The sequence below is a fragment of the Bufo bufo genome, chromosome 5 (genome assembly GCF_905171765.1).
Source record: "Bufo bufo chromosome 5, aBufBuf1.1, whole genome shotgun sequence".
Lineage (NCBI taxonomy): Eukaryota > Metazoa > Chordata > Amphibia > Anura > Bufonidae > Bufo > Bufo bufo.
The window spans coordinates 8,027,255-8,047,871 of NC_053393.1; the positions used below are offsets into that span (position 1 = coordinate 8,027,255).

At 47.8% G+C, this 20,617-nt stretch overlaps 1 protein-coding gene across 1 annotated transcript in view; it reads left to right on the forward strand.

Annotated features, from left to right (window-relative positions):
* Positions 1–20,617, forward strand: part of LOC121001180 (NXPE family member 3-like) — a 60,343-nt gene that overhangs the window by 20,648 nt on the left and 19,078 nt on the right. Inside the window, exon 2 of the mRNA XM_040432129.1 lies at positions 12,567–13,076. Within this exon, the coding sequence (XP_040288063.1) occupies positions 12,624–13,076 (453 nt within the window). The 5' untranslated portion in view covers positions 12,567–12,623. The remainder of the gene's footprint in view (positions 1–12,566; positions 13,077–20,617) is intronic.

The window sequence follows — 20,617 nt, forward strand, 5'->3', positions numbered from 1 at the left end:
CAGAGGACAATCGCCAATACACACAGAGAGACAATGGAACAGACATCACTTACTCAAACATACAATGTCCCACCCTTTACAATACACATAGACATTTAACACATCCCAAAATGACACGAATTAGACCAGGAATTTAAAAGTTAGTACAAGTCTTTTTGGCCTGGCTGTACTTATGGCTTTTCTGCACAAAACCGGTGCATTCAACATGGGACCATAATCGCATGGTAAGAGGCTAGCAAGTAGTCCTCTCCAAGCACTCGTGGCAACCTCAAAAGAGGGGAGTTTGTCACAACACCTGTTTGTGGTGGAAGGGGTGCATAAGAATACAGTGTATTCAGTACATTATAAACAACACATTTAAAGTGCCTTTATGTTCATCAGCTTTCCTCTGGTGGAGTCGAGAAGTCATGATCAATCCAGGCCTTGTTAATTTTTTAAGAGTCGACCTGTCAGCATTCTCAGTTGACAGGCGGATACTCTTATCAGTTATTATGCTCCAGCAGCACTGAATACCCGCTGAGACAAAACGCTGGTGGCAGGGCAGGGCAGGCCAGTACCTCCAAGGCGTAAAGCGCCAGTTTGTGCCACGTGTCCAGCTTGGACACCCAGTAGTTGTAAGGCACTGAGGGATCATTGAGGATGCTGACGCGGTCTGCTATGTACTCCTTCACCATCTTCCAAAAATTTTCCCTCCTTGTGACACTAGGCCGTGCATCAGGGTGAGGGTGCTGGTGGGGTGTCATGAAACTGTCCCAGGCTTTGAAGAGTGTTGCCCTGCCTCTGTTGGAACTGCTGTGTGTTCCCCTTGTCTACACTCTTTGGTTAGCCAAAGAACTACGGACACTGCCGCCAGCGTTGTGAGATGGAAATTTTCAACAAGACCTTCTGGTGTTGCACCATTTTGCTCGTCCTCTCCACCAGAGGAATGAGAGATGAGAAGTTCTCTTTGTAGCGGGGGTCGAGAAGGGTGAACAACCTGTAATCCGTGTTGTTTAATATGCGTATAACGCGCAGGTCGCGGGAAAGGCAGCCTAACATGAAGTCAGCCATGTGTGCCAGAGTACCAACAGGCAAGATTTTGCTGTCATCATCAGGAGGATCGCTCTCAATCTTCTCATCCTCTTCCTCCTTTTCTGCCCACCCACGCTGAACAGATGGAATTAAACTTCCATGGGTACTACCCTGTGTAGCGGAGGCAACTGTCTCCTGCTCCTCCCCCTCCTCTTTATCGTCCAATTCGAGCTGAGAAGACGAAACTGAGGGTGGTCTGGCTATCACCCTGTGTAATGCCTTCCCCCATTTCCCCCTCTTCCACATGCAAAGCGTTGTACTTAATTGTGAGCAGCGAGCGTTTGAGTAGACACAGAAGTGGGATGGTTACGCTGATAATAGTGTTATCGCCGCTCACCATCTGTGTTGATTCCTCAAAGTTTCTTAAAACCTCACAGAGGTCAGACAACCATGCCCACTCCTCGCTTGTGAAGAGCGGAAGCTGACTGGAAAGGCGACGACCATGTTGCAGCTGGTATTCCACTACTGCCCTCTGCTGCTCACAAAGCCTGGCCAACATGTGGAACGTCGAGTTCCAGCGCGTGCTCACGTCGCACAACAGCTGGTGAGCTGGCAATTTCAAGCGCTGCTGCAGTGTTGACAGACTAGCTAAAGCTGTCGATGACTTGTGGAAATGTGCACACACGCGGCGCACCTTCACCAGTAGCTCAGGCAAATTGGGGTAGGTTTTGAGAAACCGCTGAACCACTAAGTTTAAGACGTGGCATGGGATGTGTCTGAGCTTGCCGAGCTCCAAAGCCGCACACCAAGTTACGGCCATTATCAGACACAACCATGCTTGGTTCTAGGTTGAGTGGTGAAAGCCTCAGCTCAGTCTGGTCTCTTATCCCCTGCCACAGCTCTGCGGCGGTGTGCTGTTTGTTGCCGCTTCCCCACTGCAGTGCTACACTGCTTCCAGACTGATGACTGACTGGTGCTGCACACGGATAATTTGGAGGTGGAGGTGGAGCAGGAGGCGGAGGAGGAGATGTGGGGGTTGTAGCCACTAACGTAGGTGCTGGCGGAAACCCTGATTGACGTAGGGCCCGCAATCTTTGGCGACGGTAGCACCTATGCCATCCGAGGGTATGACTCGCTCCCAGCCTCCACAACATTCACCCAGTGTGCCGTCAGGGAAATGTAGCATCCCTGGTCGAATGCACTTGTCCATGTGTCCATGGTTAAGTGGACCTTCCTAGTAACTGTGTTGGTCAGGGCATATGTGATGTTACGGGACACATGTTGGTGTAAGGCAGGCACGGCACACCTTGAAAAATAGTGGCGGCTCAGGACTGCGTAACGAGGGACAGCTGCTGACATCAGGCTGCGGAAGGCCTCAGTGTCCACAAGCCTAAATGGCAACATTTCCAGGGCCAGTCATTTGGAAATCTGCGCATTTAGTGCTATAGTCTGTGGGTGGGTGGCTGGGTATTTTTGCTTGCGTTCAAAGGCCTGGGGTAAGTACATTTGGACGCTGCGCTGGGACATGGAAGTGGATGCGGTCGCTGATGGTGCTTGCATCCGGGCCTGTGCCTTCGACAGGGGATTGGCCAGCACGTAACACAGGGGAAGAGGAGGCAGTGGTGTGACCCGCAGACACAGATTGTGAACCCAGGCTTTCTTCACAATTATTACGGTGCTTGGATGCCATGTGGTGGATCATGCTGGTGGTGGTGAGGTTGCTACTGTTCACGCCCTTGCTCATTTTCATATGCACAGGTTGCAAACTACTATTCTTTTGTCGTCCGCACATTCCTCAAAAAAGCGCCAGACTGCGGAACATCTACCACTTGGCAAGGGAGATTTCCGCAAGGGGGTGCTCCATGGAACAGTTGCGGGCCTGTTTGGTGTGGCCCGCCTTCTCCCTTTTGCCACCCCACTGCCTCTTCCTGCCTGTTGCGGTGCTGCAGATCCCTCCCCCTTTGTACTGCTGTCCTCACTTGGCTTGCCACCTTCCCAGGTTGGGTCAGTGACCACCTCCTCTTCCACTTCCTCACTCTGTTCATCCTCCTGATTTGTTGACCTAACCACAACCTCAGTGATTAACAACTGTGTCTCATCCTCTTCATCAACCTCTTGAGATAGTAATTGCGGTTGACTCATTGGCAACTGTGTCTCATCATCATCCACCTCATTAAACACTAATTGCCGTTTCCCACTGTCATGTTCATGTGACTGTGGATGCTCAAGAGGTTGGGAATTGCGGCACAAGATCTCATGTCCCTCTTCAAGCGTGCTTGGCGAGGGGGCCAAATCAAGTAATGGCGATGAAAAGAGGTCCTTGGAATATCCGAGTGTGGGATCACTTGTTTGGCCGGACTCTACATGGTGGGAGGAAGGAGGATCAGGATGAGGATTGTGTTGACCAGACTCCTGGTTACTGAGACTGGACTTGGTGGAAGACAGGGTGGTGCTTAACCGACTAGAAGCATTATCTTCTGCAATCCAACCGACCACCTGCTCGCACTGGTCTGACTTCAAGAGTGGTGTCCTGCGCTGCCCTGCAAACTGGGACATGAAGCCAGGTATCGTGGATGATTGTTTTTCTTGTGCTCTGGCAGCAGGCACAGTTTCACTGCTCCCAGGGCCACGGTGTCTGCGTGCACCATCAGCAGCACGGCCACTTCCTGTACCTTACTGCTCACCTTATTTATATTAAATGGTACATATGCTTAAAAGTACAGTTCAGTAGCGTAGGATTTGGAAGTGTATGCACAAACAAATTTAAAAAGGTATTTGTGGTGAGAAAACGTTATACAGGACAGGTACCACAGTTAATGTCACTGTTTGCAGTGTCTCCTGAAAAAGTGCACTGTATGTCAGTGATACATTTTTTAAACGCAAACCTTACACTTTAGATGTGGACCTGGTAATGTCACTCTCAGAGGCGGACAGAATCTATTGAGAAAGTACACTGTATGTCAGTGATAAAAAAATTTAACTCACATGTTACACTTTAGATGTGGCCCTGGTAATGTCACGGACAGCAGCGGACATCGTCTATTGAAAAAGTACCCTGGATGTCATTGAAATTTTTTTAAACACACACCTTACACTTTAGATGTGGCCCTGGTAATGTCACTGTCTGCAGCGGACACCGTCTATTGTAAAACTACACAGATACATTTTTTTAGCGCATACGTTACACTGCAGAAGTAGCACAGCTAATCTCACAGTCAGAAGCGGACACCGTCTATTGAAAAATTACTCTGGATGTCACAGATATTTTTTGGATGCGCACACTTTACACTGGAGATGTGGCGGAGCTAATCTCACTGTCAGATGTGGACACCATCTATGGAAAAAGTGCACTGGATGTCACTGATATTTTAGGAATGCGCACAACTTGCAGGATGACAGGCCGAACTGGATGGACAATGTACTATGTTACTATGTTACTTTACACAGGAGATGTGACGCAAATAATTTAACTGTCTACAGCGGCCTATTACACGGTATATAGCGCAGGATGCGCTAAAAATATATATTGCTGCTGTCACACACAATAGTCCTTAACCTCTTCCCGACCGCAATCTGTATATATACGTGACAGCTGCACATACCCCGTGCAGCTACCACGTGTATAAACGTCAAACCAGCTCTTTAATCCAAGCGCTGCAAAGCGCTTGGATTAAAGCTTCTGCCCGAGCCCTGCTGCTGTCACGGACAGCATACAGTGCAGTAATGCCGGCAAGGGACCAATCAGAGTGGCCCCTTGCCGACAATCTGTGCAGACTAACCAATCGGATCGGCAGTGAAAAAAATGCCGGTTTCATGCTCTGATCTGCGCTCTGCAGATCAGAGCATGAAATCAGGTAGGGTCCTCATAATACCCCCCCATCTGTGCCCCCGATCTGTGGCTGTGCTCCTCCAAGCCCCCCCTTGTGTCCGTCTGCAGATCATCTTCTAGAGGCAGGCAGCTGCCCTGATGCGGTCCGCCCCCTCCCCGCCCCATGCTTTCATTCTGACCCGCCCATCCTGCCCCAGCCTCCCTCAATATTGGCGGCCATACCCCCCCCGATCCCTCCCCTTTCCAGCTCTGCCCCCGAACCCCCCAATCCCCCTGCTGTTTGTGATCGCGGCGGCTCCATTACTGAGCCGCCGCCATCTGCAGAGAGTGTCAGCTCTATGCTGACACTCTCCTGTAACCCCATAGATGCCACGATTGCGGCATTTATGGGGTTAATAGAGGGAGGGAGCTCCCTCTCTCAACCATCGGGGCTGCAGCGCTGTGATTGCGGCACCCGATGGTTGCCATGGCAACCGGACGCTTTGCAAAAGCGTCCGCTGTTGCCACCTACAGGGCATCTAATAGTATTATACTTTGCAATGCAAGAGCATTGCAAAGTATAGTACAGCCATCAGCTTCACTGGATCTTCATGATCCAAGTGGGACTTGATAAAAAAAGAAAGTGAAAATAATAAAAATGAAAAAAAAAAAAATGTAAATAAAAAAAATAAATTGCCTTTTTCTATAAAAAAAAATGAAAAAATGAAATAAACTACACATATTAGGTGTCACCGCGTCCGTAACAACCGTCTCTATAAATATATCACATGATAGACCCCGTCCGATAAACACCATAAAAATAAAATAAAAAAAACAGTGTCAAAAAAGCTATTTTTGTCACCTTACATCACAAAAAGTGCAACAGCAAGCGATCAAAAAGGTTTATGACCCCCAAAATAGTACCAATAAAACCGTCACCTCGTTCCGCAAAAAATGATACCCTATTTAAGACAATCGCCCAAAAAATAAAAAAGCTATGGCTCTCAGACTATAGAGACACTAAAACATCATTTTTTTGGTTTCAGAAATGCTATTATTGTGTAAAACTTAAATAAATAAGAAAAAGTTTACATATTAGGTATTGCCACGTCCGTAACGATCTTTTCTATAAAACTATCACATGACCTAACTCCTCAGATGAACGCTGTAAAAATAAATAAATGAAAACTGTTCCAAAACAGCCAATTTTTGGGTCACCTTGCCCCATAAAGTGTAATAATGAATGATCAAAAAATCCTATGTACCCAAAAATGGTACCAATGAAAACCTCAACACTTTCTGCAAAAAACGAGCCCCTGCGCAAGACGATCGGCAGAAAAATAAAAAACATATGGCGTTCAGAAAACCAATCCAGCACAATCTACCTTCCAAAAACCGTATGGCATTCCTTTCTTTCTGTGCCCTGCCGTGTGCCCGTACAGCAGTTTACGACCACATGTTGGGTGTTTCTGTAAACCGCGGAATCAGGGTAATAAATATTGAGTTTTGTTTGGCTGTTAACCCTCAATGTGTTAAAGAAAAAAAATTATAAAATGGAAAATCTGCCAAAAAAGTGAAATTTAGAAATTTCATCTCCATTTTCCTTTAATTCTTGTGGAACGCCTAAAGGGTTAACAAAGTTTGTAAAATCAGTTTTGAGTAACTTGAGGGGTGTAGTTTCTACAATGGGGTCATTTATGGGGGTTACCACTATGTAAGCCCCACAAAGTGACTTCAGACCTGAACTGGTTCTTAAAAAGTGGGTTTTGGAAATTTTCTTAAAAATTGTAAGAATTGCTTCTAAACTTCTAAGCCTCTAACGTCCTAAAAAAATAAAATGACATTTCCAAAATGATGCCAACATAAAGTAGACATATGGGGAATGTTAAGTAATAAATATTTTATTAGGTATGACTTTCTGTTTTAGAAGCAGAAAAATTGAAATTTGGAAAATTGTGAATTTTTCTAAATTTTTGGTAAATTTGGGATTTTTTCATAAATAAAGGTGAAATATATTGACTCAAATATATGACTATCATGAAGTACAATGTGTCACGAGAAAACAATCTCAGAATGGCGTGGATAAGTAAAAGTGTTCCAAAGCTATTACCACATAAAGTAACGCATGTCAGATTTGTAAATTTTGACCTGGACACTGGGGCATCAATGACCCTTGGTCATGAAAGGGTTAAAAGGACTTTTGGGTCTCTGAAAAGTTTTTTGTATAAAAATCTTCCTATTACACTCCCTACACTGTCTATCCCTTCCTATGCACAGCTCTCCCTAACACTGGCCAATTTAGCGCAGGTTGCGCTACAAACATATATTGCTGCTGTCACACACACAATAGTCCTTACAAGGACTTTTGCGTCTCTGAAACGTTTTTTTGTACAAAAAAAAATTCAATTACACTCCCTACACTGTCTGTCCCTTCCTATGCTCAGCTCTCCCTGACTACGAATGAACTGAACATGCGTCATCGGGTGCTATACCAACATGGCTACGGCATTACAGTGAGGGCAGTACTTACCTGCACGTTTGTTGGCTCCGTAGTGGCCAAGAAACGTGCGGGAAGGAGACTCGTGCATGGCGCTCAAGCACATGCGGTACCGCCAGGGCTGGGACAAGGTCCACCACCAACAGAGGCTGAGCTGCCCAAGTGCGGCCCCCCGCCCCCCGCCATTTAGATATGTATGTTTGTTATTAATCATCATCCAGATCCCCCTCCCCTAAACAGTGCCATCCACAGATCCCCCTCCCCTAAACGGTGCCATCCACAGATCTCCCTCCCCTAAACGGTGCCATCCACAGATCCCCCTCCCCTAAACAGTGCCATCCACAGATCCCCCTCCCCTAAACGGTGCCATCCACAGATTCCCCTCCCCTAAACAGTGCCATCCACAGATCCCCCTCCCCTAAACAGTGCCATCCACAGATCCCCCTCCCCTAACCAGTGCCATCCACAGATCCCCTTCCCCTAAACAGTGCCATCCACAGATCCCCCCTCCCCTAAACATTGCCATCCACAGATCCCCCTCCCCTAAACAGTGCCATCCACAGATCCGGCTCCCCTAAATAGTGCCATCCACAGATCCCCCTCCCCTAAACAGTGCCATCCACAGATCCCCCTCCCCTAAACAGTGCCATCCACAGATCCCCCTCCCCTAAACAGTGCCATCCACAGATCCCCCTCCCCTAAACAGTGCCATCCACAGATCCCCCTCCCCTAAACAGTGCCATCCACAGATCCCCCTCCCCTAAACAGTGCCATCCACAGATCCCCCTCCCCTAAACAGTGCCATCCACAGATCCCCCTCCCCTAAACAGTGCCATCCACAGATCCCCCTCCCCTAAACAGTGCCATCCACAGATCCCCCTCCCCTAAATAGTGCCATCCACAGATCCCCCTCTCCTAAACAGTGCCATCCACAGATCCCCCTCCCCTAAACAGTGCCATTCACAGATCCCCCCTCCCCTAAACAGTGCAATCCACAGATCCCCCTCCCCTAAACAGTGGCATCCACAGATCCGGCTCCCCTAAATAGTGCCATCCACAGATCCCCCTCCCCTAAACAGTGCCATCCACAGATCCCCCCTCCCCTAAACAGTGCCATCCACAGATCCCCCTCCCCTAAACAGTGCCATCCACAGATCCCCCCTCCCCTAAACAGTGCCATCCACAGATCCCCCTCCCCTAAACAGTGCCATCCACAGATCCCCCTCCCCTAAACAGTGCCATCCACAGATCCCCCCTCCCCTAAACAGTGCCATCCACAGATCCGGCTCCCCTAAACAGTGTCATCCACAGATCCCCCTTCCCTAAACAGTGCCATCCACAGATCCCCCTTCCCTAAACAGTGCCATCCACAGATCCCCCCTCCCCTAAACAGTGACATCCACAGATCCCCCTCCCCTAAACAGTGCCATCCACAGATCCTCCCTTCCCTAAATAGTGCCATCCACAGATCCCCCCTCCCCTAAACAGTGCCATCCACAGATCCCCCTCCCCTAAACAGTGCCATCCACAGATCCCACCTCCCCTAAACAGTGCCATCCACAGATCCCCCTCCCCTAAACAGTGCCATCCACAGATCCCCCTCCCCTAAACAGTGCCATCCACAGATCCCCCTCCCCTAAACAGTGCCATCCACAGATCCCCCCTCCCCTAAACAGTGCCATCCACAGATCCGGCTCCCCTAAACAGTGTCATCCACAGATCCCCCTTCCCTAAACAGTGCCATCCACAGATCCCCCTTCCCTAAACAGTGCCATCCACAGATCCCCCCTCCCCTAAACAGTGCCATCCACAGATCCCCCTCCCCTAAACAGTGCCATCCACAGATCCTCCCTTCCCTAAATAGTGCCATCCACAGATCCCCCTCCCCGACGCTCACAGGAGTACATTTATAAACTAATCAGTAACTTTAACTTTAATCATTGCTAATCTCTTAACTTGGATACCTTACTCTGTCTTAGCTCCGGTAACAGCAGTAAGTGCGGGCGGCGCTCACTCACTGACGTCATGCGCCTGCGCCGCCTAGTGGGAGGGCCGCCCCCCGCACTGCCTGCTATTACCGGAGCTAAGACAGAGTACGGTATCCAAATAATCCAAGTAAAGAGATCAGCAATGAGCAATGATTAAAGTTAAAGTTAAAGTTACTGATTAGTTTATAAATGTACTCCTGTGAGCGGTGTGGCCCTGTATATTCTCACCCCCAGGCAAGTGTCCCTGTCACCATGGGAATGCCTGGGGGTTAGAATATATCATCGGATTTGAGTTTTCACGATCTCACTGAGAGCGTGAAAACTCTGATCCGATGGAATATTCTAACCCCCAGGCAAGCGTCCCCGTCACCATGGGAACGCCTGGGGGTTAGAATATATCCCCAGCCTCTGTGTCGGCCCGACCCTGGGTACCGCCATGTGCCGAGCATCAAGATGCTCGAGCCGAACAGGTGGTCGGCCGATCATGCTCGATCAACACTAGTTCCCAGGCTTCCCGGCACTGTGGCCTGCTATGAGAGTGACTGATAACCTGAGACAGGGGTAACCTAGCAGAGTGGCCCGGCTCAGGTGGGAGACCAGAACCCTGGGAACCTGAGACCGAAGGGCCAGCGGTAGGGGTGACCGCCACTTCGGTGGAAGAGGGGGAGACAACCCCGCTAAGTGTGATGGTGGGAGACATGGAGAACTTGATGTCAGGTCCTGAATTGGCAGACCTAAATGTCTCCGGGGATAATTTTGGTACTGCCCAACGTCGGAACCCAACCCTATCCACTGCCTGGGAAAATGTGTTATTAGTAGATGGTGAACCACAAAAACCTGGGGCAGAGTCAGTGTTTCCCCGTTTTGTGGTTCATCAGGATATGTTATATCGAGTAAATCAATTACGGGGTGAGCCTATTGAACAGTTGGTGGTCCCCAAGGCTTGTCGCAAGCTTGTGTTAGATCTAGTCCACCAACACGTTCTCAGGGGTCACCTGGGGCTGCAGAAAACTCAGGATCGAATTCTACAGCAGTTTTACTGGCGCAGCATATTCAGAGAGGTGGAAGAGTTTTGTAAGTCTTGCCCGGCCTGCCAGATAACTAGCTGTTTTTGGGATCTGAGACTTTGTGCCGTGCTGGAGGGCTGAGAGCCGCATGCTGGGGAAACAGGCTCCCTAAAGCCTGCTGTGGACTACTAGAGGCAGAACTGCCAGCAAGGTGACTTGTGTTATATGAACTTTCTATTGTGTGTGAATTAACACTAAGGGCTCTTTCACACCTGCGTTATTGTCTTCCGGCATAGAGTTCCGTTGTCGGGGCTCTATGCCGGAAGAATCCTGATCAGGATTATCCTAATGCATTCTGAATGGAGAGTAATCCGTTCAGGATGCATCAGGATGTCTTCAGTTCCGGTACGGAACGTTTGTTGGCCGGAGAAAATACCGCAGCATGCTGCGCTTTTTGCTCCGGCCAAAAATCCGGAACACTTGCCGCAAGGCCGGATCCGGAATTAATGCCCATTGGAAGGCATTGATCCGGATCCGGCCTTAAGCTAAACGTCGTTTCGGCGCATTGCCGGAGCCGACATTTAGCTTTTTCAGAGTGGTTACCATGGCTGCCGGGACGCTAAAGTCCTGACAGCCATGGTAAGTGTAGTGGGGAGCGGGGGAGCAGTGTACTTACCGTCCGTGCGGCTCCCCGGGCGCTCCAGAGTGACGTCAGGGCGCCCCAAGCGCATGGATCACGTGATCCATGTGATCACGTCATCCATGCGCATGGGGCGCTCTGACGTCATTCTGGAGCGCCCCGGGAGCCGCACGGACTGTAAGTATACCTCTCCCCCGCTCCCCGCTCCTACTATGGCAACCAGGACTTTAATAGCGTCCTGGGTGCCATAGTAACACTGAAAGCATTTGGAAGACGGTTCCGTCTTCAAATGCTTTCAGTACACTTGCGTTTTTCCGGATCCGGCAGGCACCTCCGGCAACGGAAGTGCATGCCGGATCCCAACAACGCAAGTGTGAAAGAGGCCTTAGACTGCAAAGTTACATGCTGTTTTGTGCAATTGCCTCAAGTGTGAATAAACACTGACGTTTTGATTTAAGAACTTGTATTTTTCCTCTGTACTGCGCCCGCTTACCCTATCTACTAGAACAAAACCCCACAATATATATATACTATATATATATTTATATATATATATATATATCATACAAAGACAGGCTTAAAGATACAGGGCCCCACTACTATTAAGGAGTGGGACACTGCATGTGGTCTGCTACTTAGTTTGCTGCTAAACACTACGACCGTTTGCCTACTTCTGTAATACCCCAGAGTGGTGTTACCACTACTGCACCCTGCTACTATCTCTAATAGGCTAATATAATGTCATCTTATGTATGTCTTTCCAGGTCCACAACAATGTGCATTCATAATCTTGTTATGTAACTGTTTATTACATGTAATGTGCCTGGTTCACCAGCAGGTGGCAGCGTAAATGGCAGAGCTATCCTTAAAGAGAAGGGAACTCACCATTCCATTCTCCCCCCTTTTGGCCAGAAGTGGGCCAGTCCTGCTTGATACCAGAAGGAGGTGGGGCAGTTCTGGTTTGTTCTGGTTGAGACTCCATGTTGGAGCTGCCAGGATTCTAACCTACTTTTTGGCTGATCATAAGTCTGACTACAAGAGTGAAGTGCAGCATAAAAAGGACACAAAGACACCAAGTAAGCTTGTCAGTACAGCAGAGTGAGAGAAAAATATAGAAGAGTTGAGTTTGCCTGCCAGTTTAATGCTAAAGCCTGCTGGAACCAAGACAAAGCCTGAAACTGTTTGGAGAAACGTTTATTCAAGTAAAGCTGCCATTGAGCTTCATTTCAAGGTCTGGACTCAAGTTATTTCTTCAAATCCCTTAATTATTCCCCCTATTTATTGTGTCGGAGCCAAAGCCTGGGGTCCAGCCGTATCCAGGTAGGAGCACCGTGAAACACATAAATAGACAATTTAGGCCCCAACATACCACTCGGCATTTCCTACACCTGGGACGCGATAGGAAGGGCCTTGGGTGGAGGCGCCCGTTGCACTTCCCAATCTTGAAAGCAGTTCTCTCACATACAAATACAGACCTGTAGGCAATTCTGAAGAATATTTCTAAAAAAATTCTCCTTCAAGTGCAACTTGTGTCTTATAAGATACTAAATCCATTTTTCTTAAATCCCATGTTTTCTTTGACAATTGACCGGCTGCTTCTTGCTTTCATTTACAGATTATATTTCAGTTGCTTACCCAAAGATCTCCAGGTAAATGGCATCCACCGCCTGTCATGAGTTATTTGTCTTCAAACACATCACAAAGCCCAAAAACCTCACCAGATTCAGACCAAGAAGAGATACAGAGACTAATCAAGCTCATTGAATGGCCAGAGGTTGCCAGTGGAGTGGACTTCATGTCTTCTACAAGTCCAAAGACCACATTTTATGCTTTCCTGCATCCACAAGAAGTCTACCACGTAGGAGATCGTATAACTGTTGTCATATTTGCTCGGGATCATTATGGTCGACCAAAGTCCTATGGAGGAGATTATTTTCAGGCCAAGTTACATTCTCCAAAGCTGAAAGCTGGAGTAACAGGTTCAGTCATTGACCACAGAAATGGCAACTATTCAGCCACGTTCCTTCTGCTCTGGCCTGGAGACGCTGAGGTTCACATCTCTCTGGTACATTCCAGTGAAGCCGTTTCCATTCTGAGCAGGAAGAGGGACTCTCGGCCCGACAAGGTGAAAACAGAGGTTTTTCTTAGTTTTGGTTCATATTATGCGGATTAAAAATTATTCTGATGGTATAGTGCAAGAAATTACTATTCTGCATGTGGCCTTCATACATTATGGCTAGACATGAGTGAATTTCTTGAAATTGGTTTCTGGTCTGATTCTAACAAATTATTCGGCAGATTCTATTTAGTATGTGGCTGTGGCAGCAGCACAGTATGGAAACTGACGGACAAGGAAGGAGACGTGGAAGCGTGTAGGGGTAGTGGTAGCGGCAGCAGTAGCCATAGCAGTAGCTATATAGTATGGAACCTGACAGACAAAGCAGGAGATGGGCAATAATAATGTTGCAGCAGTAGCCATGACAGCAGCACAGTATGAAACCTGACCAATAAGGTAGGAGATTAGTGACTGTATAGGGGAAACAATTGAATAGAGTTCAATATTAGGGATGAGCGGCAGGGGTCATATTCCAATTTGCGATATTTTGCAAATATTTTATAGAATATTCGTCAAATATTCTCGAATTTGAATATTCGTTATATTCTACTTTTTGGCAATGTAATGATCGCGTAATATGCAAATAATACGTGATCAATACAGGCATGGGTCAAAAAGGAATATATAGCACTATATTCGATATAGTGCTATATATCAGTTTTTTAGAACATTCGTCATTTTTTTCCATCTAAAGTTATGATTCCTTTCTGCTTAAGTTGCTTGTCAAGCAACTTAAGCAGGGAGGAATCATAACTTCAGATGGAAAAAAATGACGAATATTCAAAAAAACGAATATTCGTCATTAACGAATATTGTAAAAAACGAATATATAGCACTATATAGAATATATTCTTTTTTTTTTTTAAATCTGTACAGTTGTTCCACTTCGGCATACTCCTCCCCGACAAGCGTCCCAGTCACCATAGGAACATCTGGGGGTTAGAATATACCATCGGATCAGAGTTTTCACAATCTCAGTGAGATCGTGAAAACTCAGATCCAATGGTATATTCTAACCCCCAGGCGTTCCTATGGTGACGGGGACGCTTGTTGGGGATGAGTATGCCAAAGTGGAACAACTGTACAGATTGAAAAAAAAAAAAAAGACGAATATTCTAAAAAACAAATATATTCTATATAGTGCTATAAATTCGTTTTTTAGAATATTCGTCATTTTTTTCCATCTGAAGTCATGATTCCTCCCTGATTAAGTTGTTTGTGGGCCAAACAAGCAAGAAGCAGGAAGGAATCATGTGTTCAGATGTGAAAAAATGACGAATATTCACTATAACGAATATATAGCACTATTTTCAATATATTTGCGAATTCTTGAAGTTGCGATATTCGAGATAAAAATTCGCTATTCGAATATTCGCGCTCAACACTACTCAACATGTAGTGACTGTGATGTAGGAAAATACATCCAATCAGGTTCGTTACACTTATTTAATGTAATAAGATTTGCAACAGTTTTCAGAATAAAATGCACAATTAGACAGAGATCAGTGCACTGATGACTACAGTTGAGCGGACACCTGGATGTTCGGGTTCGATGAGTTTCGGCCGAACTTGAAAAAAAAGTTCGGGTTCGGGACCCGAACTTGACCCGAACTTGACCCCGAACCCGAACCCCATTGAAGTCAATGGGGACCCGAACTTTTGGGCACTAAAATGGCTCTAAAATAGTCCTGGAAAGGGCTAGAGGGCTGCAAAAGGCATCAAAATGTGCTTAAGAGCATGGCAACTATTCTGCAAACAAATGTGGATAGGGAAATGACTTAAAATAACATAAAATACAGAAAAATTAAAAATAACAATCTGGATCTAGGAGTAGGAGGTTGAGGAGGCGGTGGATTTGGCGGTGTAGGTTGACGTGGCGGTGTAGGTGGAAGCGGCGGTGAAGGAGGAATAGGTAGCCAACACTGATTTGTGTTATTTTAAATTTTTAAATTGGGGTATCCCCCAAAATATTGGGACATATAACAAAATAAAACAAAGAATAAGTGCACTTGAGTACAAGAATGGATGGTTGAGGCCGGTATAAATGTCTATTCTGCACAAGGTACGGACAAGTCCTGTGGAATCCATGCCTGGTTCATTATAATAAACGTCAGCTTGTCCACATTGGTTGCGGCCTGTGATAATGCTCTCTGCCGCGCTAAACACACGTTCACACTATACACTGGCTGCAGGGCAGGTCAGCACCTCCAAGGCTGACAAAGCTTCTCCACATGTCGGCCATGCTAACCCTGCCTTCTCAGGTGCTGGCGGTGCCCCAGCTGCGTTGGCGACCTCTTCCTCCTCCTCTGCCTTCGCCTTGTGCTTCCACTGTGCCCCGCTGTCAGGTGGGAATGCCATCAGCAGCGTGCGCTTGTAGTCGGTCATCTTCCGATCAGTAACACATGTTTTCACTAAATGTAGTTCCCTGTCAGCAATGCAGAGCAGGGGTTCATTCACAGCAAAAGGGGGTTCATGTCACCCAGCAATACAACAGAGGATTTTGAGAGATTTAGGCCCCTGTCACCCAGGCACAGCAGGGGTTTGTATACGCCAAAAATGGTAAAATGTCACACGACAATTGAAAATAAGAATTGTTTCAATTTAGGGCACTAAAATTGGCACTTTTTTGCATTAAAATGGCTCTTAAATAGTCCTTGAAAAGGCTAGAGGGATGTAAAAGGCAGTAAAATGTGCTTAAGAGCGTGGAAACTGCTCTGCAAACAAATGTGGATAGGGAAATAACTTAAAATAAAATAAAATAACTAAAAATTACAAATTATTAACCTGCAACTCAGAGAAGGAGGTTGATATGGAGTCGGAGGTTGAGGAGGCGGTGAATGTGGTGTTGTAGGTGGAGGCAGCAATAAATGAGGAGGAACAGGTAGCCAAGAATGTTTTTTTTATTTTTTTATTGGGGTAGGTAGCCCCTAAAATATTGGGACAAATAAAAAAAAAGAAAACAAAGAATCATTGCACTTGACTTGAGTACAAGAATGTACAGTATGTTTGATGGTGGTATAAATGTCTATTCTGCACAAGGTACAGACAAGTCCTGAGGGATCCATGCCTGGTTCATTTTAATGAACGTGAGCTTGTCCACATTGGCTGTAGACAGGCGGCTGCGCTTGTCTGTGATGACGCCCCCTGCCGTGCTAAACACATGTTCAGACATTACACTGGCTGCAGGGCAGGCCAGCACCTCCAAGGCGTAAAGGGCAAGCTCAGGCCATGTGTCCAATTTGGAGACCCAGAAGTTGAAGGGGGCAGACCCGTCATTCAGTACGTGTAGGTGTGTGCACACATACTGCGCCACCATGTTGGTGAAATGCTGCCTCCTTCTAAGACGTTCCATATCAGCTGGTGGTGCTGGTTGTTGTGGCGTGCTGACAAAGCTTTTCCACATTTTGGTCATGCTAACCCTGCCTTCTGAGGTGCTGGCGGTGCCACTATACACTGGCTGCAGGGCAGGTCAGCACCTCCAAGGCTGACAAAGCTTCTCCACATGTCGGCCATGCTAACCCTGCCTTCTGAGGTGCTGGCGGTGCCCCAGCTGCGTTGGCGACCTCTTCCTCGTCCTCTGCCTTTGCCTTGTGCTTCCACTGTGCTCCCGCTGTCAGGTGGGAATTCCACCAGCAGCGTGTCTACCAGCGTGCACTTGTACTCGCGCATCTTACGATCACACTCCAGTGACGGAATTAAGGATGGTACGTTGTCCTTCTTCTGGGGATCCAGCAGCGTGGCCACCCAGTAATCAGCACAAGTTAGAATGTGGGCAACTCGGCGGTCATTGCGGAGACACTGCAGCATGTAATCACTCATGTGTGCCAGGCTGCCCAGAGGCAACAAAAAGCTGTCCTCTGTGGGAGGTGTATCGTCTGTGTCCTCTGTATCCCCCCATCCACGCACCAGTGATGGCCATGAGCTGGTCTGTGTGCCACCCTGCTGTGAACATGGTTCCTCCTCCTCATCCTCCACCTCGTCATCCTCCAGAACTGTGCCCTGGCTGGACAATTGTGCACCTTGAGTTTGTGGGTGCAGGAACCCACCCTCGGAGCCACTTGGGTATGACTGGCCGTAAACCCTACGAAATGATCCCTCTTCCTCCTCCTCCTACTCCTGTGCCACATCCTCTTCTATCATCGCCAGCAGCGTTTTTTCAAGGAGGCATAGAAGTAGGATAGTAACGCTGAGAATGGCGTTATCGTCACTGGCCATGTTGGTGGAGTACTTGAAACAGCGCAACAAGGAACACAGGTCTCGCATGGAGGCTCAGTCATTGGTGGTGAAGTGGTGCTGTTCCGCCAAGCGATTCACCCGTGCGTGCTGCAGCTGAAACTCCACTATGGCCTGGCCACCATGTGCAAGGTGCATATGAGGCGGTGAGCGGTAAGGCCAAAGTTACGCTGCAGCGCTAACAGGCGAGCAGCAGCAGGGTGAGAACGCCGAACTCGCGCACAGACGGCCCGCACTTTATGCAGCAGCTCTGACATGTCTGGGCAATTTCTAAGGAATCTCTGCACCACCAAATTCAGCACATGCGCCAGGCAAGGGAAGTGTGTCAAACCGGCTAGTCCCAGAGCTGCTACGAGATTTTGCCCATTATTGCACACCACCAGGCCGGGCTTGAGGCTGACTGGCACAAACCACTCATCGGTCTGTTGTTCAAGGCCCTTCCACAGCTCCTGCGCGGTGTGGGGTTTGTCCCCAAAACATATAAGTTTTAAAACTGCCTGCTGTCGTTTACCCCTGGCTGTGCTGAAGTTGGTGGTGAAGATGTTACGCTGACCGGATGAGGAGCTGGTAGAGGATGAGGAAGCAGAGTAGGAGGAAGCAACAGGAGGCAAACTGAAGCGCCCTGCAATCCTCGGTGGTGGAAGGACATGCGCCAAACTGCTATCCGCCTTAGGCCCAGCCGCCACTGCATTTACCCAGTGTGCTGTTATGGAGATATAATGGCCCTGACCGTGCTTACTGGTCCACGTATCCGTAGTCAGGTGCACCTTGCCACAGATGGCATTGCGCAGTGCACACCTGATTTTGTCCCCTACTTGGTTGTGAAGGGAAGGGATGGCTTGCCTTGAAAAGTAGTGGCGGCTGGGCACAACGTACTGTGGGACAGCCACCGCCATAAGGCCTTTAAAACTATCCGTCTCCACCAGACGGAATGACTTCATTTCAAAGGCAAGTAATTTAGAAATGTTGGCATTCAGGGCTAGGGATCGCGGGGGGTAGGGGGGTACTTCCTCTTCCTATCCAGCGTTTGTGATATGGAGAGCTGAACACTTCCGTGTGACATAGTGGAGATGCTTGGTGACCCAGGTGTTGCTGGCAGATCATCTGTTTGTGGGGTGCCAGGTGGCACTGTCACTCCAGAGGTGGATGAAGAGGCCGCGACTCCAGTAGAAGAGGAAGCAGGAGGAGCCAGAGACCTTTCTTGGTTTTTGAGGTGTCTACTCCACTGCAGCTCGTGCATTGCACTTAAGTGCCTGGTCATGCAGGTTGTGCTCAGGTTGAGAACGTTTATGCCTCGCTTCAGGCTCTGATGGCACAGCGTGCAAATCACTCGTGTCTTGTCGTCAGCACATTGTCTGAAGAACTGCCACACCAGGGAACTCCTTGGAGCTGGCTTTGGTGTGCTTGGTCCCTTGCTGTGGTGGGCAGTAGCAGGCGTACTGTCTAGAGGACGGCCACTCCGCTTTTGCACCCTGCTCCCTCTTCTGCTGTGCTGGTGGCTATGTGCGACCACCGCCTCTTCCTCCGAACTACATCGGTCACTCGCATGACCTTGATTCCATGTGGGGTCGAGGACCTTATCGTCCTCCACATCATCTTCCACCCAGTCTTCACCCATAACTTCCTTGTCGGTCTGCACGCTTTCGAAAGCCCCAGCAGTTGGCACCTGTGTTTCGTCATTATCCGAGACATGCTGCGATGGTCCTCCCATGTCCTCATCTTGAAAAATAAGTGGTTGGGCATCGGTGCACTCAATCTTTTCCACTTCTGGGGCAGGGCTAGGTGGATGCCCCTGGGAAACCCTGCTAACAGAGTAATAAAAAAGCAGAAGAGACTGCTGCATGACTTGGGGCTCAGACTGCTTGGCTGATTTGCAAGGGGGTTAGGTGAAAGACTGATGGACATCGGCTGCAGGTGCCAACTGTGGTCTTTCAGCAGGAGACTGGGTGGGAGACAATGTGAAGGAACTGGATCCACTGTCAGCAACCCAATCTACTATCGCCTGTACTTGTTCAGGCCTCACCATTCGTAGAGCAGCATTAGGCCCGACCTAATACTGCTGCAGGTTTTGTCGCCTACTCGCACCTGAGGAAGGGGTTTCACTTGTGCGTGTAGCTGGCACAGATCGACCACGTCCTCTCCCTGCAACAGGAGCTCCACCAGCAGCACCACGACCTGGGCCACGTCCCTTATTTGACGCTCTCCTCATATTTTTTGAATTTAGGATTTTGCCCAAAATGGGTGTTTAATTAATAGTAAAAAAAAACGACAGTATGTACAGGGTTTATCTCACACGGCCTGAACCAGACTAGGCCTCAATTAAAGATTTCTTTGCACAAAATGGCGGTATTTCAAATGGGTGTATTTCAAATGGCTGTATTTCAAATGCCAAATTCAAACCCTTGTATGTAGAGGTAGTATCTCAGAGGGCCTGGACCTCTGTAGGCCTGAAGTAAATATATCTTTGCACAAAAAGGCTGTATTTCAAATGCCTAATTCAAACCCCTGTATTTGCACACTGACTAATACAGATGTTGTAGATTGCACAAAAAGTCTTTTTTTGCTAACAGAATATGAATGATGTATATATTTAACTTGAATTTAGCACTTGCAGATCTGGCAAATACAGTCCCTGACAAAAGTCTTGTCGCTTGTGTACAAATTGACCTGAAATGCCGCTAAAATATATTTCTAATCAAGATTTTGTTACAAGAAATGGGTCATTTTAATCCCAACAGCTTTTGTAATAATGTTTCAGTGCAAAACGAAACTGACAAAGTATTCTAATATTCACAGCTTGGTAAAGCCCATTGAGTCAATTTTTGCCAAGACATAAGTGTTGTCGCCTTGTCATATGAGCTTCACCTGTGACTAATAATGGATCAATTAGGTCTCAGGTGTGTATAAAAAGAACCCCAGTACACTAGACCTTCACATCAACTGCAACTAGACCTCTGCAAACATGCCAAAGTTTCACCCGGAGACTAAAGTGTTGATTATCAAGAGGCTGAAGACCAGATCCACTGCTGATGCAGCAGACACCTTCAATGTGTCTCAGCGTCAAGTTCAGAGGATAAAAAAAAGATTTGAAGAGACTGGAGACGTTTTGGACAAGGCCAGGTCAGGCTGACCCCGCAAGACAACTGCTCGAGAGGACCGTTTGTTGACTCGAAAATCCAAGGCCAGCCCATTTTCCACTGCAGCAGAGCTCCACAAGACCTGGTCACCTGAAGTCCCTGTGTCAACCAGAACAGTTTGTCGGATTCTGTCTCGAAATGGCCTCCATGGTCGAATCAGTGCCCATAAGCCAGCACTAA